The following is a 26,159-nucleotide window of genomic DNA, read 5'->3' as shown; positions in this document are numbered from 1 at the left end:
CCTTCCCTGCTAATGCGCTCTCTCTCTCTCGCTCTCTCTCTCTCTCTCTCTCTCTCTCTCAAAAGTAAACATTAAAGAAATTTAAAAAAATTTCCCTACTGATAATGTTTCTGTGTGTGTGTTTGTATGTATCTTTGAGATCACTAAGATTATGTTAAATGTACAATTACATACATTTTCTTAAATTTAAGTATTCATTGACTTGCATTTAGATCACTCATTTGAAAAGTTCTTTAGCTTGGTGTCAAAACAAAAAAGTGAACCATTCATCTTGCTCAAACATGTTTGTTTTTCATTTTATTGTTTTCTGTTTGTTAATGGTAACCCATTACTCCTACACTTGAAATTTGGTAGTCATTTCTGGCTCTTAGCAATTCTTTGTCCCCTTTTTAATGTATGCCTCAGGATTTGTTTGATGATTTTTAATTTGGAGGGAGTGTGTGTATTGACATATGTAGAGACAGTTATTTATCCTCATAGTAATCCTTTGACTGATTAAGGCGGTAAGTGATAATGGGATTGTTGTTTTTAAAGCTCAGAAAACCTAATTTCTGTCAGTGTGTTCTAAGGACTGTGTCTTAAGTTTATTGTTTCTTATTTATTCTCTTTACCACTATTCAAGATGCTTACTACCTCATGTCTGATTTATTGTGCCATCTATAGTATTTTTACTTTCTTTTATTAAATTAAAAAAATGTTCTTTTATGTTTATTTTGAGAGAGCGAGTGAGTGCACAAGTGGGGGAGGGGCAGAGAATGGGGGAAGAGAGAGAATCCTAAGCAGGCTCTGTGCTGTCAGTGCAGTGCCTGAAGTGGGGCTTGATCTCATGACTGTGAGATCGTGACCTGAACTGAAATCAAGAGTTGGATGCTTAACCAATTAAGCCACCCAGGCGCAGGCGCCCTGCCATCTACAGTATTTTTCCCATTCCGTTACATTTGTCAATACCAGGTTAATCTTGTTACAAAGGTTTTTAATGTGTATGATTGTATGCATGTGTACATATGTACATATATATGTATATATACTACATAAAATATTCTTTGTGTCTCGGTGTTTCAAATTAATAATCCTTAAAATGCTTTATAATCTGGCCCCATGTTAATCTGCTTTTCTCACGTATGTTTCTTCTATACATCTGTTCCTATTTTGTTTTCTCCCTTTCTTCCCTAATCCAGATAACGATCATCTTTCCAGTCTTTTAAATTTTATTTTTTAAATATTTTTTTAATGTTTGGGAGAGAGAGAGCATGCGTGAGCGAGAGGTCTTTTTTTTGTATTTTTTTTTTTAAGTTTATTTATTTTTGACAGAGACAGAGTGCCAGCATGAGCTGGGGAGGGGCAGAGAGAGAGGGAGACACAGAATCCGAAGCAGGTTCCAGGCTCCAAGCTGTCAGCACAGAGCCTGAGGCAGAGCTTGAACTCATGAACCGTGAGATCATGACCTGGGCCAAAGTCGGACGCTTAACCAACTGAGCCACCCAGGTGCCCCAAAACTCTGGTAGTCTATTTTTTAATGAGCTAGTTAATCCTTTAACACTTACTGTAATTATTGATACTCTTCATTTTATTCTTACATTTACTTCATTTAATATTTATTTTATCATTTTCAAAAATTTTATTACATTATTTATCCCTGCTCTCCCCTTCACTTCTTCCCATCTTTCCTCTTTATACATTTGGCCTTTCTTTGCATTTTCATTGATTCTCAGATCCACATTTTTCATATTTTAACACTTCTGAAATCACTGTTTCTTACAGTTACTAGTATGTCATAGCTTAGTATTCTCTTTCTTAGTGGCACATACAGTAATGGTAAATCTTTAAATCAATGGTTAGATTCTATGAGGGATGCTGTTTTTCCCTTATTTGGAGGGCATTCATATATTTTTCAGCCATTATTTCAGATGATATCAGCACCAGAGTGCTTTGTTGCCTGTTTGTTTCCCCTAGATGCCAATAAGGTAGGACTTTGAAATACTTTAATTACCTCCTTTCAAAACCCCACCTCCTAAGAGAACTTTGGATTGCTTTTACTTTTTCTTTTCTTGTCACATTTCCTAACTCTTAAGTTTTGCTGAGAGAGTTACGCTGTCAAAATATTAACAAAAACCAATTTTGTATTTAGGTTTGAAAACTGTCGAAGCAGCTGCATTTGTGCTTGTATTGTTTATTATCAGATCACAGCAAGGGAGCTGTTCTGCATAGGGAACTCTGACTTGGAAACAAGTCATTATGAAATAATGTAGTACCAGGTTTCCCCCAGCAGTGCATGTATGTGAGTTGACAGGGTGGCTGTCTGAGACCCCATGCCGCTGCCCTATTGAGCCCAGGCAGGATTCTGACATAGAGGCTGCCAGTCCAAATCCCACAGCCCTGGCCCCTACCTGGTCCCTGGCCCCGACCCCGTACTTTGGTCAGACTGCCTGTCTCCCCATCCAACCCTCTCTCCCCCCCACCCCAACCTCTCCTCAGAGCCCCACACCCTAGGTGAGTCCTAGGTCCCTTCTCACTTCACACACAATGCCTAGCTGCCACCTTTGCCCTGTTGGCTCCTCAGCCAAGCACAAAAGGGTTCAGGTGCATTTCATCAGATGGTGCAGTGATTCTGGAGACTATCATTTGGCTGCGTTCCTACTTCAAGACTGTTTTAAGTAGCTTTCCTGAGGGGATAGGTAGTTTCCAACATTCTGGCATTTCTTTTTTTTTCTTTTTTTAAAATTGAAGTAGAAATACAAGATTATATTGATTTCAGGTGTACAACATAGTGATTTGACAATTATATGTGTCCTGAAATGCTCACCTTGTAAGTGTAGTTACCATCTGTCACCATACAAAGTTTTTACAATATTATTGACTGTATTTCCTATGTAGTACTTTTATCCCTGTGACTTACTTAATTACTGGAAGTCTGTATCTCTTATTTAAAAAAAAAATTTTTTTTTTCTTAACGTTTTATTTATTTTTGAGACAGGGAGAGACAGAGCATGAACAGGGGAGGGTCAGAGAGAGGGAGACACAGAATCTGAAACAGGCTCCAGGCTCTGAGCTGTCAGCACAGAGCCCGATGCGGGGCTCGAACTTACGCACCGCGAGATCATGACCTGAGCCGAAGTCGGCCACTCAACCGACTGAGCCACCCAGGCGCCCCAAGGAAGTCTGTATCTCTTAAACCCCTTCATCTTTTTTACCCATCATCCCTCTACCCCTCTGGCAATTACCTGTTTTTTTTCTCTGTATTTATGAGTCTGTCTCTGTTTTGTTTATTCATTTGTTTTGTTTTTTAGACTCCACAAAGAAGTGAAATCATACAGTATTTGTTTTTTTCTGACTTATTTTACTTAGCATAGTGCTCTCTAGGTCCATTCATGTTGTCACAAATGGCAAAATCTTTTCTATAGCTGAGTGATATTCCTCTGTGTGTGTGTGTGTGTGTGTGTGTGTGTGTGTGTGTGTACTACATGTTCATTATCCATTCATCTATTGATGCACACCTAAGTTGCTTCTGTATCTTGGCTATTGTAAATAATGCTGCAGTAAACATGGAGGGTGCATATATCTTTTCGAATTAGTATTTTCATTTTCTTTGAATAAATGCCCAACAGTGGGATTACCAGATCATATGGTATTTCTATTTTTAATTTTTTGAGGAACTTCCATACTATTTTCCATAGGGGCTATACCAATTTACATTCGCACCAACAGTGCACAACATCCACATCCTTGCCAACACTTGCTTCTTGTGTTTTATATTTTAGCCATTCTGACAGCTTTGAGGTGATATCTCCTCATGGTTTTGATCTGCATTTCCCTGATAATGAGTCATGTTAGGCATCTTTTCATGTGTCTGTGGGCCATCTGTATGTCTTCCTTGTAGAAATATCTGTTCATGTCTTCTTCCCATTTTTCCATTGGATTGTTTGAGATTTTTTGAGTGTTGAGTTTTAGGAGTTCTTATAAATTTTGGATATTAACCCCTAATTGGATATATGACTTATTATATCTTCACCCATTCAGTAGGTTCCCTTTTCATTTTGTTGATTGTTTCCTTCGCTGTGCAAAAGCTGTTTAGTGTCATGTAGTTCTAATTGCTTACTTTTCTTTTGATTCCTTTGCCTGAGGAAGCAGATCCAGAAGAATATTGTGAAGGCTGATATCTAAGAGATTATTGCTTATGTTTTCCTCTAGAAATTTTATGGTTTCAGGTACATTTAGGTCTTCAATTCATTTTGAGTTTACTTTTGTATATAGTGAAAGACAGTGGTACAGTTTCATTCTTGTGCATGTAGCTGTCCAGTTTTTTCAACACTGTTTATTGAAGAGATTGCTATTCTCCAATGTATATTCTTTCCTCTTTTGTCCTAGATTAATTGACCATATAAGCATGGGCTTATTTGTAGACTCTGTTCTGTTCCACTGATCTCTGTGTCTGTTTTTGTGCCTGTACCATAACTTTTTTTTTTTTTAGAGAGCGTGTGCATGTGAGCATGAGCAGGGAGGGAGGGGCAGAGGGAGAGAGAGAATCTTAAGCAAGCTCCACGCCCAGCACAGAGCCCAAAATGGGGTCAGTCGCACGACTGTGAGATCATGACATGAGCCAAAATCAAGCATCAGATGCTTAACTGACTGAGCTGCCCAGGTGCCCCTTGTAACTATTTTTTTTTTTTTTTTTTAGCATTAACTGTTTTGATTACTATAGCTTTGTAGTATAGTTTGAAATATGGGATGGTGATACCTCCAGCTTTGTTCTTCTGTCTCAACATTGCTTTGGTTATTTGGGGACTTTTATGTTCCATACAAATTTTAGGATTATTTTTTCTAGTTCTGTAAAAAATATTATTGGTATTTTGATAGGTATTGCATTAAATGTGTAAATTGCTTTGAGTAGTATGGACATTTTAACAATATTCTTCCAGTCCATGAATATAGTTTACCTTCCGTTTATTTATTTGGGTCATCTTTCTTTTCTTTCTTTTTCCTTTTTTTTTTTTTATTTTAGAGAGAAAGTGTGAGTGGGGGAGAAGGGCAGAGGGAAAGAGAGAGAGAGAGAGAGAGCAAGAGAGAGAGAGAGAGGGAGGGAGAAAATCTTAAGCAGGCTTCATGCCGAGCATGGAGCCTGATTCAGGACTTGATCCCATGACTCTGGGATCATGACCCGAACCAAAATCAAGAATTGGACATTCAGCTTACTGAGCTACCTGGCACCTGGCACCCCTCTTTCATTGGTATCTTGTAAGTTTTCAAAGTATAGATCTTTCACTTCCTTGCTTAAATTTATTCCTAGATACTTTATTCTTTCTGATGATATTGTAAATAGGATTTTAAAAACTTTCTCTTTCTGCTACTTATCATTATTAGTACTGAAACAGAACCAATTTCTGTATATTAATTTTGTATCCTGCAACTTCACTAAATTTATTAGTTTTAATAGTTTTTGGTGGAATCCTTAGAGCTTTCTATCTATAGTATTATGTCATATGAAAATAGTGACAGTTTTGTTTCCTTTTCAATCTGGATGCCTTTTATTCCATTTCTTGTCTGATTACTGGGCTAGGACTTCTAATACTGTGTTGAATAAAAGTGGTAAGAGTGGACATCCTTGTCTTGTTCCTGATCTTTGAGGAAAAGCTTTAAGCTTTTCACTACTGAGTATGATTTAGTTGGGGGTTTATTATATATTATATTTGAGTATGTTCCCTCTAAACCCACTTTGTTGAGAGTTTTTATCATGAGTAGATATTGAATTATGTCAAATACTTTTTCTGCATCTGTTGAGATAATTGTATGATTTTTATCCTTCATTCTGTTAATGTGGTGTATCATGTTGATTGATTTATGAATATTCAGCCATCCTTGCATACCTGGAATAAATTACATCTGATTGTAATAAATGTGTTGTTGAATTTGGCTTGCTAATATTTTGTTAAGGATTTTTGTATCTATGTTTATCAGGGATATGAGTCTACAGTTTTGGTGTCAGGTTAATGCTGGTTTTGTGGAATGAACTTGGAAGCATTCCTTCTTCTATTTTTTGAAAGAGTATGGGAAGAATGGGTGTTAACTCTTCTTTAAGAGAATTTATCAGTGAAGCTATCTAGTCCTAGATATTTGCTTGTGGGGAATTTTTTGATTACTGATTAATTTGTTGCTAGTAATCAGTCTGTTTAGATTTTCTATTTCTTCCTGATTCAGTTGGAAGATGTTTCTAGAAATTAATTCATTTCTTCCAGGTTGTCCAGTTTGTTGGATTATAATTTTTCATAGTATTCTCTTATAATCCTTTGTATTTCTGTGGTGTCAGTTGTAACTGCTTTCATTTCTGATTTTATTTATTTGAGTTCTTTCTCTTTTATCTTGATAAGCCTGGCTAAAGGTTTATCAGTTTTCTTTATCTTTTGAGAACCAACTCAGTTTCATTGATACTATCTATTGTTTTTTTTTTTAATTTCTGTTTCATTCTGGTTCTTTTTTACTCTTTGCTAGTATTCTATATGAAAAATAGTTATGTCTTTAACTGGCATTTCTTTGTCTCCTTGTCTTTTTTTCTGTTGTAATATTCATATTTTAAGTATTGTTTTTATAAGCTTTCTATGTTAAAGAGATATTTTGATCCTTATGCATTTTATGTATTTATTTACTCATTTGCCAAACAATAGAAATTTATTTTCTCACACTTCTAGAGAATTCAGAGATTAAGGTTTTAGTAGGGTTGGTTTCTCCTTGTGCTTCTCTCCTTGCCTTATAGATGGACTTTTTCTCCCTGTGTCTTCAAGATGGTCTTCCCTCTCCCAGTCCTTATGCATTTTTAGACTTTTATGTTTGTATTAGTTTCCTAGGGCTGCTGGAACCTTAGCCTGCAACAAGAGAAATGTAGTCTCACATTCTAGAGGCCCAAAATTGGAAATCAGGGTATTGGAAGGGATAAGCTCCCTCCAAAGGCTCCTCTTCTTGCCTCTTCCAGCAGCTAATGGCTCCTGGTTTTCTTTGCTTGTGGCAGCATCACTTGAATATTTGCCTTCCTCTTTACATGGGCTTTCTCTCAGTGTCTCTGTATCCTGCTAAAATCTTTTTTCTCTTATAAGGACACCGCTCACTGGGTTAAAGGCCCATTCTAACTCCAGGATGGTCTTATTTCAAGATCCTTAATTTAACTTAATCTGCAAAGACCCAGATTCCAAATAAGGTTACAGTTTACAGGACCTGGGGTTAAGGCTGGGAAATTTTTAACCCAGGAGAGTGTTATACTTAGATGTTATCCACTAAAGACTTTAAAACTATTCATCTCTATTTTCTCCTAGCACTTTTGCATCTAAATGTTTAAGCCGTGTGGAATTTATTTTGATATAAGGTAGGATGTAAGTTTATTTTTTGTAAGACATTTTTGGAAGATCACCCAGTTAGTAAGTGCTGGCAGTAGGATTTAAACCTATGACTTTATTTCAAAGTCAGCATCTTTTCTTTTATGTAGAACTACCTGCTTTTAGTATTTTAACTTCAAAAAACTTGTGAGGCTGTTTTTGTCATCATACATCTCATGACAGAAAAGACTGCTCTTACAGGATTTATTGGCACTTGAAATTACAGTGGTAGCTGGATTTCTAAAAGTATTGTAGGCACTTGGGCTCTTTTTCAGCAGTTGTTATTCTAGGAAAGAATAAGAAATGCCATTTGGGAAAGTATGTCAGAGAGCATGGTTTTGAGGCACTGGCTTAATTTGCCTTGTCTGATGCAGTTGTTATTTGGCACCTCATGGGCATCTGTAGTATATGCTATTTTACTCCTGTTAAAAGATATTAGTACACCTGTTCTCAAAGGATGTTACTCATATTAATTTTATGAGTCTGGTCACATTAATGGGCTTGCCATGCTTTTAGAGAGTTTTAGTGGTAATTATAAGAGTTGAAACTGATATTTCTAATGTCCTGTATGTAATATAATGAACATGTTGAGCTCACCTTTGGTATCTGAATCTGTTGATAGATGTTTGCAATGACCATGGCATGAATTTTGGTTTTGGTATATTGCTTAAAATTGGTTCTTATGTAGTCTAATAGAGTACAGTGAACACTATATAGTCTGATGCTTTAAATAATAACCATTTACATCTACTACGTAATTTTTTCCCATAAAGTTTGGAATGAGTCATGAAAAACAAAACTTATGGCTACTTTGTTATTCATTTTTAAAGGAGAGGGCAAGAGAAGAAGTTCCTGTGAAGACTATCAGGGCTACTAATGCGAAATTTAACCCTGTTTATTTTCATGACACAAATGCCAGTGAAGGTGATTTTGATGTAATGGACCCTTTAAAGCTGGAGGCCAGGTCTCTTCATCAAAATAAGCACTTGGCATCTGGTTCAAAAACAGTTTTACCTGTGGATAGATGTTTAGACACGGAGACTCCTAAAGTGTCCATTCAAAAATATATGGACAGAGCATCTTTGAAGCCTGTTAGTGACAATGAAATTAATTCCACTGATACTCTTCAGTCACCAACAAGTGAAAGAAGGACATGTGAATGTTACAAGTCCACTGAAAAGAGTAAAGAGCGTAAGTAGGTTTTATTTTTCTTCAAATTTTTATTTAAATTCTAGTTAGTTAACCTATAGTGTAGTAAGAAGGCTTAAAAAAATAAAGATGTATAAAATGTTTATACAATAGAGTATATTTTCAAGGGTAACTTGCCTAATCTTTCATATTAAAATATTTAAGTGTTTTATGGATTAAAAATTATATCTTACAGATCTGGTAGACATATACTATTTTAAGTCTTAGTTTTCTTTTTCTTTTTCCCTCATTCTCCATTATAGATTTCTCCTGGGGTTAAGGTCAGCTTTTCCACCATTGGAGGACTTTTGTGGGAATGGATTCTTTTTTTAAACTAGTTTTGGGTAGATTTCAATACTGTTGATATCTAAGATAGGTCAACTAAGTAAAATTATTTCAGAATATTGTATCATTTTGTTTCATATGTCATTGTATATTTTTGGATTTTTTAGAAATAGATCTGCCACAGAGTGTGGTCTATCAAAATGAAGAGGGCAGATGGGTCACTGACCTTGCATATTATACATCTTTTAATAAGGAACAAGTTTTAAATATGGCTCTAACTGATGAGATAAATGAAGACTTCAGATCTGGTTGTAAGTGTATTGATAACCACCTTATTATCCCATTTTCATTGTTTTTAATGGTGTTCTGAGATTACTCTGTATATATTGGTTCACCACATCAAATCATTTTTGGACTATACATTTGAACCCTGAACAATGTGAGGAATAAGGGGTGCCAGCTCCTTGCATCTGTGTATAACTTTTGACTTTCCAAAATCTTAACTACCAACAGCCTACTGGTTACCAAAAGCCTTAAGTGATAACATTGTCTATTAACATATATTTTGTGTGTTACATGTATTATATACTGTATTCTTATAATAAGATAAGCTAGAGAAAAGAAAATGTTAATAAGAAAATCATAAGAGGGACCTGGGTGGCTCAGTCAGTTGAGTGTCCGACTTCCACTCAGGTCACAATCTCACGGTTCATGAGTTCGAGCCCCACAGTGGGCTAGCTGCTGTTAGCCTGTTAGCGTATAGCCCACTTTGGATCCTCCTTTCCCCTCTCTCCGTCCCTCCCCCACTTGCATGCTCTCAAAAATAAATAAACATTTTCAAAAGATATTTTAAAAAAAGAAAAAAAATCATAAGGAAAACACATTTATAGCACTGTACTTTCTATATTGAAAAAAAAAAATCTGTGTGTCAGTGGACCTGTGCAGTTCAAACCTACGTTGTGCAATGGTCAACTGTAATACTGAGCTTTTCAGCTGTTTTTATAGGAACAAAGGCTTGAGTTAGTGCTAACCATTGCAGAATGAGCTGAGCCTTTTCTTTAAGCAAGGACAGTGAGTCAGACTGTCATTCTTTTACATCAGTTTAGAACCTTCATATGACAGAGTTGGAAGGGACCTTAGGGTTACATTCTCACTTTTTTTTTTTCCTTAAAGATTTTATTTTTAAGTAATCTCTACACTCAACATGGGGCTTGAACTTTTAACTCCCAGATCAAGAGTCATATGGTCTACCAAGTGAGTCAGCTGGGTGCCCCAGTTTACATTCTCACTTTTTTTATTTTTATTTTTAACGTTATTTGAGAGAGGGAGGGAGGGAGAGAGAGGCAGAAAGAGAGAGAGAGAAAGAGAGAATCCCAAGCAGGCTCCATGCTGTCAGCACAGAGCTTGACTTGGGGTTTGAATTTATAAACCATGAGATCATGACCTAAACTGAAATTGAGAGTCAGATGCTTAACTGACTGAGCCACCCAGGCACCCCTACATTCTCACTTTTAAAATCCTGTCTTGAACAAAAGAAATATTTTGATAAGTGAACAGTTGCAAAATCCATTTTAGAGTAAAACGTAAGAAATGTAGAAATGATGGGAGAAAGGTGACAGAAAAGATAAATCTCAAAGGATGAGAGCATTAGGAATATCAGCTAGGTTTCTTGATTAGCAGAATCTCTGACCATGCAAGGAAAAACCGAGTTAGGTCTGCAGTACATATGACACATGGCATTTTGAGCCTTAGGTTATGGAGATGCTCTGCCACTGAGGCCTCCAGTGCCTGAGCACCTCTAAACCTGCCATGAGGAAAGGCATTCAGTGGCCTGTCAAGCCTGTTCTTATATATTTATTTATCTATCTATCCATCCATCCATCCATCCATCCATACATACATCTATACATACATAATACATACTTTAGAGTGTGCATGCATGAGCCCGGGAGAGAGGCAGAGGGAGAGTGAGAGAGAATCCCAAGCAGGCTCCACGCTCAGCACAGAGCCTGACGTAGTGACTTGATCCATGACCCGGGGATCGTGACCTGAGCCAAAATCAAGAGTTAGATGCTCAACCAAATGAGTCACCTAGGCTCCCCAAGCCTAGTCTTATTTTTCATAGCCTCAGAACATGCCACAGGAAGAAGTTATTCTAACTGCTGCTTGTACTAAGCTCCTCTTAAACTTCTAATGATGGGAATGGTGGAGATAAATAAGGCATTTTTCCAGCCTTTAAGCAATTGTTCATCAGTCAAGAGGGATAAGACAAGAGTGTAAAACAACAGTCAGTATCATAAGAAACACAAACTAAATGGTTTTGGAGTTTAGAGCAGAAAAAACTTTTTTGTGTGAGTGGGTGACAGGGATTTCATATAGGAGGTGGCTTTTGAGGTAAGAGTTTGAAGAGGTAGATGTTTGAGGGCATGAGATATTCCAAATGGATAGAAAACCTAACGAAAGACAATGAAATGAGAAAGTCTGGGTATATTTTGAGACTGGCAGATAGTCTAATGTAGCTAGCATTTATGTCAAGCTTTGGAAAGGGAGAGTAATAAAAGGTGAAGAGGTGAAGCTAGAAAGGTATAAAGTATAAAGGGCCAGGGAGTGGGTTGAGCTTTGACTACCATGTTGGAGTTGAGGCTTGTTGGCAAGCAGTAGGTAGCCACTGAAGACTTGATTGTCCAACTACCTTTGTGAGTCATCTTCTGGTACTGATGGACAGTTGAGTGGGAGATTCCTTAGGATGTTGTGGAAATCTAGGTGTCACAGAATGAAAAGCAAACAGCTGGTGAAAGACCTGGCAATAAAATGGTTAGGATTTGGTGACTGGATTTCAGGAGATAGTAGGAAGGCAAGAAAAGATTGAAGTTTGTGGTCTGAGTTATTTGGGAAAATGGCAATACCATGAACTGAGATGGGAAAATCAGAAGAGATTGTAGAATTTTGGATAATTGTGGTTTGTGGTGGAGATATTCGGTAGTTGGAAGTATAAGCCAGGAATTGGAAGTTAAGTTACAGTTAAAGCTTGCTCAATGACATCTTGATTTAGGAAGAACAAGGGGGTACAGACTGGATAGTGGATAGTTGTACAGCATGGAGCCCAGTGCGGGGCTAGAACTCACGAACTATGAGATCATGACCTGAGCCGAAATCAAGAGTTGGAGGCTTCACTGACTGAGCCACCCAGGCACCCCTAAAATAAATTCTTTAATTCTAAGACATAGAAAAGCATATAAAATATTCTGACGTTTGTATCACTTAGAAAGTGAGTGGTCATGGAATTCTCATGTGCAACTGGTGGGAATGTAAAGTGATAGAACCATTTCGGAAACTTGTCTAGCAGGAGCTTTTGGAGGTGAACTTTATTAACTTCATACTTGAGGACCCAGTAATTCTGCACCAGAGTTATATATCCAGTGTACAGGCATATGGTTAACAAAAAGATCTACACTGAAATATTCATAGCAGCATTATATGTTTATCTCCAAATTAGAAACTCCCTAATTCTCATTAATGATAGAATGGATTGTGTTTATTCATACATTGGAGTGCTATGTAGCAATGGGAATAAGTGATGTGTAGCTACTTGCAGCAACATGCATGAATTTCATAAGTATGTAGGATGAAATAAAGCAGAGTAAGGATACCTGCTATGTAGATCTATTTGTATATATTTTAAATGTACCCTGCTCTGTGGAGTAAGGATAGTAGTTACCCTTGGATGGGCATGTAGTGATGAGAAGGAAGCTCGAGGGGCCTTTTGGGGTGCTAGTAGAGTTCTCTTTCTTCGTCTGGGGTACTGATCTGGCTACACGGTTGTGTTTATTGAGTTGTACACTTATATATACTTTTCATATGTATATTGTGCTTTGGTGAATAGTTTTTAAAAATTAGTGATCAAACTGAGAAAAAATATTTGCTATTCATGTTACAGATTAAGGCCCATTTTCCTAGTAGTAAATAGTTCTAACAAACAATAAGAAAAAGACTAGCTACTCAATGTAGAATTGGGCAAAGGTATAAACAAAATTTATGGAAAATGAAATGAAAATGGTTGTTAAATATTCCAAAAAAGTTCATGGAACTTACTCATGGAAAGAAATGCATAGTAAAACCACTCCATGATACTATTTTTCAGTTATTTCATTGACAGTGATCTAAAAATTTGGTACTATAACTATGTTGGCAACAGTGTGAAGAAAACAGGTATTATAGTACTTTAATAGGCACAGCATGTAGGTAGAGCAGTATTACAGCATCTAACAAAGTTACAAATGTACATACCAAACAGTTCTTTTGGGAACTTATTCTTCAATTATACTTGCAGAAATGGCATGTGATGTATGTGCAAGGTTATTACTTATACATTGTTTATAATCACAAAAGGTTGGAAGCAATGTGGATGTACAAAACAGGACTAACTAAATAAGGTACATCCATATAAGGAAATACATTGTGGTCATTAAAAAAATGGAAAAGGGCTCTTTAGGTGCTAGTATGGAGTAATCACTAAAATTCTTTTTTTTTTTTTTAAGTTTATTTATTTTTGAGGGAGCGAGCACGCACGGGGGTACAGAGACAGATGGGGAGATGGAATCCCAAGCAGGCTTTATCTACACTGTCAGCACGGAGACCAGTGCGGGGCTAGAACTCTTGAACTATGAGATCATGACCTGAGCCGAAATCAAGAGTTAGTGCTTAGCTGACTGGTGCCCCTAAAATAAATTCTTTAATTCCCAGACATAGAAAAGCACATAAAATATTCTGAAATTTGTGTAAAAAGGTGGAAGAAGGGAGGACACACATATTTGTAAATACATAAAATGGAAAAATTTTTTAAAAAGAAAGAAAGAAATGGATTGCAAGAATCCCTAGCTACTTGAACCCAAAAGGAAATAGAGGGGCGTCTGGGTGGCTCAGTCGGTTAAGCGTCTGACTTTGGCTCAGGTCATGATCTCACAGTTCGTGAGTTCGAGCCCCGTGTCGGGCTCTGTGCTGACAGCTCAGAGCCTGGAGCCTGTTTTGGATTCTGTGTCTCCCTCTGTTTCTGCCCCTCCCCGGTTAATGCTCTGTCTCTCTCTGTCTCAAAAATAAATAACGTTAAAAAAAAAAAAACCAAATAGATTCAAATCAGGATTTCAGGAGCATTTTATCTATTGATTGCTTCTGGAGGTGTGGGATGTGGGGTCAGGGATGAGGGGGAGACTTTTCAGTGTTGAATTCCCTTTTATGTCTTTGGTTAACTTCTGAAAACTCTTGTACATATGTGTACCTTTGCATTTTGAACTGTGTGGGTACGTTACTATTAAAGGAAAACTAAAATAAAAGAGATGTTTAACGAAGCCATCCTTGTGGTTCGGGAATAAACAATAATGAGCAGGTTGGAAAGGACGAGTAGCATGGATGGTAAAGAAATGGAGAAAATGATTATGGAAAACTATGGAAAAAAGTTTGATGGAAGGGAAGAAAGGATGAACTGGGTCAGGAAATCAGGGTCAGGGGAGCTGAATGCAGTGGAAGCATTTTTATAGGAAAGAGGAAGGGAATTTTGAAAATGTAAGAGGAGATATAATTCAGAAGAGGAAGGTGGGACCAAGGCGTAATTTCATAATGTCAGAATCATTGGAAACGAAAATTTATCTACTTAACAAACTTTATTCAGGAAGTTTACTTAAGAGATACGACTCCCTCTGCCCCATTTCTGTCTTACCCCTCTCTGACAGCTCCATGCATCTGAATCACTACATCACTTCAGCTTATGGCCTAGGATTTAAACATGGCCTGAGGCCTGTGGTATATGTGCTGCTTCAAATTTTAGCAACTAACGTATTCAGGAGATGTTTGAAAGGACTGTTTGAGATTTGGCAAAGAATTGGGCATAGAGTCTTATAAAAAATGAAGTTTTTTCATAATTGCTGACTGATTTGTGATGAGCATTCAAGGTAATGGTACTGTAGATTTTTCTTTAATTGAAGAATCTCTTAAAGTACAGGGAAAAAGTACTTAGGGATATGATAAACAGCTTTTGGAACTGTTTACTTAATGATTTAAAGAACATTCAGTATTTACCTCATTGAAGTAAATTGTTTTTCTGGGTTATCTTCATTAGGCCTGATTTCCTACTTTCCCTTCTTTGGCTGTTACATTTGGTTGATTGATACTTTTATGTTTTAAGGCAATGGTTTTTAACTTACTTGGAGTCATGGGCCCTACAGAGAATCTTCATAGAAACATTTTTATGTGAAAGATTATATTTTTCATGTGATTTTGAGAATTGCATGGTTGTCTTCATACCCATTCATAGACTGCTAAGTTAAGGATGTGTTTGTATAAGAAATGATGGGCTCACAAGGTAAAGGATGAACACTGTCCTAACAAGTAAGAATCTGAGCTATCTCTCATGTTCTGCTTTTCCTGATTGGAAATATTCTCCTGTTTCAATTTTCATTTGGTCTCTCAGGGTATTAATGTTGAACTGTCGGGTTTCCAAAAGGGCAGTTTGGATCTGATTAGCCCCTGATGGATAATGAGAGAGGGGGACATCTCCCTTGTTTGGGCCATGGTGGACACTTCTGGATTGCATGCACCCTTCCCATTTCAGCCATTCTCCTGAAGTACCAGGCAGAGGCCCAGCCTGGGCAGCAGGCAGGCAGAGAGCTTTGAGGGCAGATGTTGGGTGACCACTTGTTTCCATCTGTTCAGGCTGTGGGGTTTGCTGGGATGCGGAACTTTCCAGTCTAACACTGAGACAGTCCTGGGCAAACAGGTGGTTGGGCACCCCAGCCCACCTCTTCACAATAAATTTAGAGAGTGGCTTGACGTCGTGATGGTTCAGGTAAAATTTCACAGGTATTCATGGGCAGGTACCTTAAATCAGGTGTGCCAAAATCTTCAAAGGCTAAAGGTAATGTGAATCTTCTACAAATAAAAAGCTTACATTGTAAAGCCCCTTTGGTTAATTAAGTTAGGGCAAGTTAGTAACTGATAAAAACACTAACAGTAGAATGTTCATTACCAAAACTTTGAGAATCACAGACTTACATACTTAATACAGATGCATCAGTTGCATGATGAAAGCTTTCATATACTTTTTTCAAGTTTATTTCTTTATTTCATCTTCCTAACTAGATAAGTTTTACTTATCTGTTGGTATTTAATTAGGCATTAGTATAATTTAATTATATAAACTGATTCTCTTTTAAGCTGAAGCATTGGATTTGATTGCACAAGATGAAGAGGAATTTAATAAAGAGCATCAATTTATGCAGGTTTGTATTTTATTGGCATTAACCAAAGTTTAAAATATACCTGTATTCTTTCTGGATAGGTACATAGTTTTATAGAATTATGTCTTATTTTCTCATGTTTAGACAATTTCTGCTCTTTCCTTCATACCCTCAATTATTAATTGAAAAAGAACTGACATACTAAATGTTTAATTTGCTTAAAATCACCCTAATAGGCTTCAAAGATCTCTCTATAGTTTTTAACCATGTTTTTTTTTAAAACATTTTTTTTACATTTGTTTATTTTTGAGAGACAGAGAGAGACAGAACACAAGTGGGGGAGGGGCAGAGATAGAAGGAGACACAGAATCCAAAGCAGGCTCCAGGCTCTGAGCTGTCAGCACAGAGCACGATGTGGGGCTCGAACTCATGAACTGTGAGATCATGACCTGAGCTGAAGCTGGATGCTCAACCAACTGAGCCACCCAGGTGCCCCTTAACCATGTTTCAAAATGAAGTAATGCTATGTAAAGAAATTAAGCTGCTTTATTAGCTGCTTGAGCTTGAGGTTTGTCCAAATTTTTAAAAAATTAAAATGCTTACATTTTCTTAGTTAAATTTTTTATTTTTGCATGTTAGAAAAACAGAAGCCTTGCTGGAGAAATAAAATGAAACAATAACTTTCTCCCTAGGAAGAAAATATAGATGCCCAAAACACTTCAGCTGCACTAGGGGATACGTCTTGGGGAACTTCAATTAATTACAGTTTGTTGAGGAAATCACTTAGCACATCAGATTTGGACAAAGATGATGCCAGTTATTTACGCCTGTCTTTAGGAGAGTTCTTTGCTCAAAGATCTGAAGCTCTTGGTTGCCTTGGTGGTGGTTACAATGTGAAAAGAGTAAGTATGATACGTGCTACAAGTGGTTGAATTCACCAGACCTTATATTTGGAATGGTATGATGGTATTAGCTACAGCATAGTATCTTTACAGCAGGGATAGAATAGGGACATGTTAGAACTGTGGTAGATAGGTTAGGTTTTATAGTCGGTCAGACCCTGACTCCGGTCCTAGTTCTACCTTTTAACTAATTCTGTGACACGGAACAATTTATTTAACTCCTCTATGTCTTAATTTTCTAGTTTTTAAAATCCAGCGCTATTTAATAGGGTTTCATAAGAATTAAGTGTGATGGGACACACAAAGCAGTTAGCACCAAGATTAACTTGGAGTAAGTATTCAATACCTGGTAGTTGATGCTGCTATTGTTACATCATTAGTTGATGGGAAGAAATCGAGGATTGATTTTTTTCTTTAACCTCTTATCTGAAAACATGTTTTGAAATATAGGAATGTTTTTGTTTAATAAGTGGCAATACATGTAAAAATTTGAAAATGCAACAGTGGTAATTTCTATGAAGCATGCTAAGGAGAAGGAGTTGCTATAGCTGTGGTGGTCAGGGGTGGCCCCTGAGGAGATGTTACTGAGCTGGGACCTAAATGATGGGAAGGAGGCAGCTGCCAAAAGATATGGAGGCAGAGTGTTCCAAGCAAGGGGAGACCCTCTATGTGAAGGCTTGGAAGTAGGAACTAGAAGTGGCCTGTGGAGGATCAGAAAGCAGAACAGCGGAGCTAATGTGAATGGGGGAGAGGGGTAGGGTGATTTAATGGTAGAAGATTGGGCCAGATCCTGTGGGATCCTTGTAGGACTTGGGTGCATCTGAAATGAACTGGGAAGAAGTGCTTAGAAGCAGAGAGCAACTTTGTCATGGTGCCAGCCTCATCTCCATGTGTGAAATGATGCTATTATATATGGAGCCTGGGTGGAGAGGGTCAGTGAACCAAAAAGGAGGAATAGAAGCAGGCAGAGGCTTAGCACGTGGGAAGAGATACAGTGAAGGCCGGGGTCAGAATGATAGTAGGGACACAAAAAAATCAAGGATTCAAGATTTCTTTTGGAGGTAGAGTCAAAAGGCTTGATAAATTCCATATAGGGAGTTGGGTTATTGGAGGGAGTGGTTATTAAAACTGGATTTCACTAACAGTATAATTTGAAATAATAGCCATGGTATTAGAACTCAAAGTTGAATTACAGAACTCAAATTTGAAACTGAACTGTGGGTCCTGTCTGTGTAGTGAATTAAAAAATGAAATAAATGCTTTAGAGAGACAGGATTAACATCCTGCCTGGATCGATTTTTTACATTAGGGGAGAAGTTGAAGAGTTAATGAATTCCTTCTTTCTAAATAAAGCACCAGGTCATGGAAAAATAGATCTATCATTTGGAGTTTCTGTTTTCGTTTTAGTTATGAAATGTTACTTGCATTCAGGTTGTTGGATCAAGGGAAGAAATTCCCAGGTAAAGATCAGTGGAAAATTGAGTGCATTTAATGAATTTACATTTCAGGTCTATCATGTGGAAGTTCTATAATAAAGACAAGTGGGAATTCCCGGCTCATTAACTGCTAAGAACATACCTAATCTTAACAAAGATTTTCAAGGACGTAGTGTATAAAATAAATATCCTTATACTGTAAATTCCAGGAAGGCAGGAAATTTTGTCTTTTTTTCTCATTGACATGTCACCCTATGATTAATAGTGCTTGACACAGTAGGTGCTCAATAATAATTACTGAAGGAACGAAATGTCATTTCTAGGTTGTTTGAAGTTGGATTTCTTAATAAGAGTGACTTATTTGACATATTAGTTTTGATGGTTGAAGATGGCACTAAGGAAATAAAACTAGACTTTTAATTTTATCTCTAGTAATTTAAGTTTAAATGAAAAGAACAGAATTATTTTGTTGAATTCATTTAGTTAGGTTACCCATAGTAAAATAAAATAGTCTAGAATTTCTCAAAGTAGTTGAAATTAAGGAAATAATTCACATGTTTATTTTGTAGCCATCATTTGGTTATTTTATTAGATCACCAGAGAAGAGAGAACCTGTTGCTCTCTTAAGAAAATCTGATGTATCAAGAAGTAATTTGGAAAAAGAAACGGCTCATGTTAACCATGATGTATTTTCAGGTAATGGATTAAATGAAAGTTTTTAGTAACCTTTTTTTTTTAACCTATAAATTAGTGGTTGTGTGATCATATTCTTTATGAGTGAAAATGTATACATCACCTTGGATATTGTCACTATTAGTCACAGATTTTATCCTTCTATCACCCCACATTGCCTTTTTTATTTATTTTATTTATTTTGTTTAATGTGTGTTTATTTTTGAGAGACAGAGGCTGGAGAAGAGTAGAGTGAGGGAGACAGAGGATCTGAAGCAGGCTCTGCATTGACAGCAGAGAGCCTGATGCGGGACTCGAACCTACGAACTGCAAGATCATGACCTGAGCCGACGTCAGACTCTCGATTGACTAAGCCACCCAGGTGCCCCCCTGCCACATTGCCTTTTTAATCAAAAGTGGAAACAAGTCAGCCAAAACCCACCTAAACCCTTTTGTAAAAAACCCAAAGTAAATAAAATATAATCTGTTCAAATGGGCTAGTTAAATTGGCCTATTAAACTACTGAGTTAAAAAAAAATTGAACTACTTAGTTAGTGAACTGTAGCTATTATATTCAAGTAGACTTTTGGTTAAAAAGCTGTTTGAGATTTGGGGGTGCTTGGATGGCTCGGTCAGTTAAGTGTCTGACTTCAGCTCAGGTCATGATCTCACGGTTCCTGGGTTCTGGCCACATGTCGGGCTCTGTGCCAACAGCTCAGAGCTTGGAGCCTGCTTTGGATTCTGTGTCTTCCTCTCTGCCCCTACCCCACTCACACTCTGTCTCTATCTCCCTCTCTCTCTCTCAAAAATAAATAAATAAACATTAAAAAAATTTTTTTTAAAAGCTATTTGAGATTTGGACTACGATAGTCTCTAAGTATGATTAATATCCATGATATATATTTAAAATCAGACTTTCTTGCTTAACATACAATTATCGAACAGCTACTTTTTGCTAGTGTGGTGCCTGGTGCTAACATATCGTATAAAATTGTACAAAATACGCTCCAGTCCTTAAAGAGCCTGTCTTCCAATAGAGGAGTTGGGATAAAGAGGCTGTATATATAATTAGTTGATTTTCTGTTATTGTAAGGAATACTCATTTTTAAATTCAGCTTATTATATATTTGTGAAATGTTTAATTAATTGAAATATTAATTGAGTTTGTCAGTATTTGCAAAGGAGAGATTGAAATCCACAATCTTCAAAGTTTAAACTTGGCAGAAGCAAATTAACAATGCCCTGGTCCTTTGTCTTAGCGACTATACATTTAAACAGTTTTTGTGAAGATGACTGATGTTGAGGTACAAAGACTTCTTCCTTGGCGGTTAATCATGTTGAGTGGTCCTTATCCCACAGATTATTTTTGTGAGATAGTATATAGATGTAAGTTGAATTACTGTGTATTTTCTACAGGAGACCTAAAAGCACAGCTAAGTGAAGAATCAGTTACACTTCAGGCTGAAGAACTGGAGAGTATTTCACAAGTGGATGAAAGTGATGTGACATTAACGGCCAGTAACAGCAAAATAGAGGTATCTTAAGCCTTCCATGGAGGAAAACTAAAACCACATTGCATTAGTTCTTGTATAAGATCAACATAAGGTCACATGAGAAAAACACATGCAGTATAACATGGTTGGGGTTTTTTGGATTCAGTTTTATTATAAATGTCCTTTGATGTTTAATAGCATTTTAATCAATGTATAATAAATATACCTGCTACATACCTACTAAACGTAATAAACATACATAAATTTGTTTATAAAGCAAACTGAGAGTCAATGAGTTATCACAGTTTACACACCTTTGTACATTCCAGATCAAAAAAGAGAACATTGCTAGTAGCCCAGAAACCATTTTTATGCCCCTTCTGAATGCTACTCCTCTTATCTTGACTCTAACACTGTATTAATTTTGCCTGTTTTTGAACTTTATGTACAAGAAATCATATAGCATGTATTCTTTTTCTTTGATTTTTTTTCACTTGTGTTTGCTAGATGCAACTATGTTGTTAAGTATTAATAGAAGCTTATTTTCATTACTATATAGTATTCAGTTGCTATGTTCATTAGATATGTCAGACATTTGGGGTCTATCTTATGTCAATATGATACTGTTAAAATACTGTGGCTTTATAAGTTTTGGATAAGTCCTCTTCTCTTATTTTCTTTTAAAAGTATTTTGGTTGTTGGCCCTTTGCATTTTCATATATATTTTAAAATCAGATTGTCACCTTCAGTAGACCAACCAACCAGCAACACTATTGGACTTTTAATTATGGTTGTGTTTTATCTTAGAACAGTCCAGTTTACATCTTTATAATACTAAATCTTCTAATTCATGAAAATATATATATTGTTCCACTTAGGTTTTAATTTTTCTCTGTATTTTATGATTTGTATGTGTGTGTGTGTGCGCAGAGATTTTTGCACATCTTTTGTTAAATTTCTTGCTAACTTATTGAAATAATATTTTTTTGAAACAAACAATATTTTAATATTATCTTTCTTAACTCCATTCTTCCTTTTTGTAGCTAAACAGAAATACATGTTATGTATATATATATAATTTTTTTTCTACGTATGCAGTTTTATCATCTAAGAATAACAACAGTTTTGTTCCTTTCTGGTTTTGATACCTTCATTTCTTTGACTAGCTAACCTGACTACACCTCAAAATTGTGTTGAAGAGAAGTGCTGATGTTGGGGTTTCCTGACAGGGTGGGAAAGCTCTTCAGTATTTTATTTGTAAATTGGAAATGTGCTGTAGGGTCTTTTTTTTTTTCTTATCATTGATTTTTAAAATTCCCTTCTAATATTTGTCTCCTAGTTTGTTTTTAACTTGTAAAGAGGTTGAATCTTGTCAAATGCTTTTGTGTATCTATCAAGGTAAACATAAGCTTTTTTTTTTTCTGGTAATGTGGTGAATTACATTAAATAGTTTTTTAATATTATACCGTTCTTCTACACTTGGAATAAACTTTACTTGGGTTATGATCCACTGTCTTTTTTATAGATCACTTGGATTTGGTTGCCTAATGGTCTATTTAGAATTTTGCATCTGTGAGAGAATGCCTTTTTGGTTTTGGTATCAAGGTTTTGATGGTCTCATTTTTTATCTTTTTCCAGAAGAGTGTAAGATTGATGCTATTAGATTTTGTTAGAATACATTGGTGAGATCCTCTGAGTCTGGAGTTTTCTTTAATACTTTTTAATTGCTGATTCAATTTCTTTAATAGTTATAAGACTATTCTGATGTTTAAAACTTGTGTCCGTTTCTGGGTGCATGGGTGGCTCGAGTTGGTTAAACGTCCTATTCTTTGTTTCAGCTCAGGTCATGATCTCACAGTTTGTGGGTTTGAGCCCTGCTTCGGGCTCCACTATGACAGCTGCTTGGGATTTTTCTCTCCCTCTTTCTGCTCCTCCCTGTTCTCATTCTCTCTCTCTCTCAAAATAAATAAACCTAAGAAAATTGTGTCCATTTTAATAAAGTGTAGTTTCCTAGGAATTTTAACCTTTCATCTAAACTTGAGAGGCACCTGGGTGGCTCAGTCAGTTAAGCGTCCGACTGTTGGTTTCAGCTCAGGTCACGATCTCACATTGCCTGAGTTCGAGCCCCACATTGGGCTCCATGCTGATAATGCCAAATCTGCTTGGGATTCTCTCTCTGTCTCTCTCTCTGCCCCTCCCCTGCTGTCTCTCTCTGTGTCTCTCTCAAAATGAATAAATTAAAAAAAAATTTTTAAATTACATAAATAGGGGCGCCTGGGTGGTGCAGTCGGTTAAGCGTCCGACTTCAGCCAGGTCACGATCTCGCGGTCCGTGAGTTCGAGCCCCGCGTCAGGCTCTGGGCTGATGGCTCGGAGCCTGGAGCCTGTTTTGGATTCTGTGTCTCCCTCTCTCTCTGCCCCTCCCCCGTTCATGCTCTGTCTCTCTCTGTCCCAAAAATAAAATAAAAAACGTTGAAAAAAAATTTTTTTAATTAAATAAACTTGAAAATATATCACTCCATAATATCCTCTTGTGATTGTTTAATACGTTAGGTTCTTAAGCGATGTCTTCTTTGTTATATATTGGTTCTTTTGCCTCTCTCTTTTTTCCCTTAGTAATTCTTACCAGATATTTCTTGATTTTATTAATTCATTAATTTTATTCTCTTTCTGTTCATAGTTTTTGGTTTTTGTTTCCTTCCTCATATTCTCTGTGGATTTAATTTGTTGTTTTTTTAACTTCTGGAAATGAATACTTAGCCTAATTTTTCTGCTTTTCCTACATAAACATCTGATGATCTAAATTTCCCTGAAAACTGGGATTTTGTTGCATCCCATTCTATTTTTTTATCACGTTTTGATATGTCATACTGTCTTTATTAGTCCGTTTAATGTATTTTCTAATTTCTCTGGTCCATTGGTTTTTTCAAGTGTATCGCTTAGTTTCCAAACATTTGAGGATTTTCCTAATTTTAAAATATTGATTATAGGCCTGGTTGTACAGTAGTCAGAGAAACTTGGGTTTTAGTCCTTTGAAATTTATTGAGACATGTTCAATTTTTGAAAATACTTTATATGCACATGACAGGAATGCCTGTGCTGTGATCTTTGGTTGCTCTCTTCTGTATATTTTATTTAGGTGAAATTTACAAAACCATGGTGATCAAATGTATCCTTAAAATTATTGTGCTTGTTCTTTCAGTTACTTAGATATTATAAAATCTCACCCTATTATTATGGATTTGTCTGTTATTCATTATGAATCTGGCAGTATTTGCTTGAAAAATTTCGAGGCTATGTTTTTAGGTACGTACAAATTAGAATTGTTTCTGGTGAATCGAACCTTCTGTCATTGTGCATGACTGCCTTTGTCTGTAGTTATGCATTATGCTTTAAGCCTAATCTGATATTAATATAGGTAATACCAGCTTTCTTTCTTCAGTGTTTAATTATTTAGTGTTTGCATGTTATATCTTTTTTATTTTGCTTTTTAACCTTCTATATCTTCATATTTTAGATGTGTCTCTTAAAAGTACATAGAAGTGGATTTTATTTTTTAACCAGTTTCACAGTCATTCTTTCTTTCTTACATTTAATGGAATTACCAATATATAGGCATTTAATTCTGGTCTTTTTATTCACTTTCATCTTTTTTTTGGTATATTCTTGTGGACTTTTTAGAAGTATTTTTTTATATTACTCCAGTTTCCTCCCTTGGTTAATTTGGTGATTGTATATTATTTTCCTGTTATTTTAGTAATTACCTAAGAAATTATAACCTGTTTTCTTTGATTACTAATGTTTAATAAAAATTGAAATTTGTTCTTTTTCTTACCTCTTAGTTGACAGGACCAAAAAACACTGTGTATTCCACTTCAGTCTTACAAGTTACTATTGTTTTATATTTTAATTCTGTATTTAAACCCTATAAGCCATTTGATGAAGGTTGTGGTGACTGCTATTATATACAAAACCAATATGCATCTCTGACTTTCCATCTGAGATTTTATTTTGCTTGAAAAATATCCTTATAATTTCTTTTAATAAGGGTCTACTGGTAATGGATTCTGTTTTTATCTCTAAAAAAATCTTTATTTCACCTTTATTCTTAAAGCATATTTTTATTTAGTATAGACTTCTATGTTAAAAGCAACTTTTAGCAATTTGAATATATTATTTCATATTTCATTTAAAAAGTTTTCTATCAATCTTATTGCTAACTTTATTAAAGATAATATATCTTACTTCTGCCTTCTTTAAACGTTTTTATCTTTGGTTTTTAATCTGTTTTGCTGGGATGTGCTTAGATACCTTTTGTTTTATCCTGTTTGGGGTTTGTAGGCCTTCTTGAATCTTGGGTTGTTGACTTTCATAAGTTTTAGAAAATTTGCAGCCAGTTTATCTTCAAATAAACTTTTTGTTCTATTTCTCTCCTTTTTCTTCTGAGAGTTCAGGTACAGGTATGTTAGACTTTCTCAGAGTATCCCTTTTTCCTGTTCTCTCTGTTCTATTGTGTATTTTCTTTTACTTTCTCTTTTATGGTTCATTCTGAATATTTTTTCAGACTTCTAAGTCTCATTCTTTTTTCACTTGAGTCCAAGTTGTTGTTAAATCTATCCACTGAGTTCTTAATTTGTTATTGTATTTTTAAACTATATAATCTAATGTATATTTAGTTCTTTATAATTTCTAGTCCTCTGTGTTCTCAATATTGTCTTTTATTTCCTTAAGTATAATTTTAGATCTTATGTTTTAGATTTATATGTGTTTTAGATTCTGATAACTCCATTGTCTGTATATCCCCCATGGGTCTGTGTCTCTGGGATTTGGGTCACTTTATCTTGGAACATCATGTGTCATTCATTGATGGAGGGGGTGTATTTTTACAGGAAAAGTTATTGAAATGATTTGAGGCCATGGGAGTTATAATCTTCTAGACAGGGTTTATGTTTGCTTCTGACATGAGTGAGGAATGCTAGCAATCTCAGATCATTTTAGTCTAGTTACTGAGATTGAACTGATTGGAGCCTGGCCCTCAGTCCTTATGAGAACCAGTCTAATTTTGGTTTCCCTTTTCTCTAGGGTGTAGTCATTTGTGGTCTCATACTAAAGCATGGATGTTTTGCAGGGCTACACCCTCCCCCTCGTTATTGGTCGACAGTGAACTCTTTTTATACCCTCACCACCATAAGAACAGCTTTGCTGAGCTGCTTCTTAAAGTCGTGTCCACAGCCTTTTCTTGAAACAGTAGATCCCCATAGGGAAGAGCATCCTCATTACTGGCTTCACCTCTCTGGGATTGTTGCTTCTTTTGGATTCTGACCCCATCATTTTTGTTTCTTTTTTAGCTCTCCAGTGCCTTCTAAGAGAAGCTTCTGGATATGCTCTCCAGTTCTAATTGTTCTCAGCCAGAGTTGGTTTCCATCATTTAGTCTGCTATTACTGGAGATAGAAGTCTTAACTTGCATTTTTGTATTAAATACATCTGTGTTTTTTGCTGTTAGTTCCATTTCCATTGTTTGCCCATGGTTCTTATTTGTGTCTTCTTAATAAGTAATTCCAACGGTTGAATGAAATTGCCAAGAATTATGCTTGGA

General features: G+C 36.1%; 1 protein-coding gene across 4 annotated transcripts in view; it reads left to right on the top strand.

Annotated features, from left to right (window-relative positions):
• The window catches only part of CEP192 (centrosomal protein 192), a 160,915-nt gene that overhangs the window by 34,054 nt on the left and 100,702 nt on the right, over nt 1–26,159 (top strand). For all 4 annotated transcript variants that reach the window (XM_047826647.1, XM_047826646.1, XM_047826649.1 and 1 more), the window contains 6 exons: nt 8,189–8,549; nt 8,999–9,142; nt 16,038–16,102; nt 16,753–16,962; nt 18,968–19,094; nt 20,487–20,605. In XM_047826647.1, coding sequence (XP_047682603.1) covers nt 8,189–8,549; nt 8,999–9,142; nt 16,038–16,102; nt 16,753–16,962; nt 18,968–19,094; nt 20,487–20,605 — 1,026 coding nt within the window. The remainder of the gene's footprint in view (nt 1–8,188; nt 8,550–8,998; nt 9,143–16,037; nt 16,103–16,752; nt 16,963–18,967; nt 19,095–20,486; nt 20,606–26,159) is intronic.

This window comes from Prionailurus viverrinus, chromosome D3 (assembly GCF_022837055.1).
Source record: "Prionailurus viverrinus isolate Anna chromosome D3, UM_Priviv_1.0, whole genome shotgun sequence".
NCBI classification, from domain to species: Eukaryota; Metazoa; Chordata; class Mammalia; order Carnivora; family Felidae; genus Prionailurus; species Prionailurus viverrinus.
Note: the sequence above shows the minus strand (reverse complement) of the source record. Positions and strands in the feature narration are given on the sequence as shown.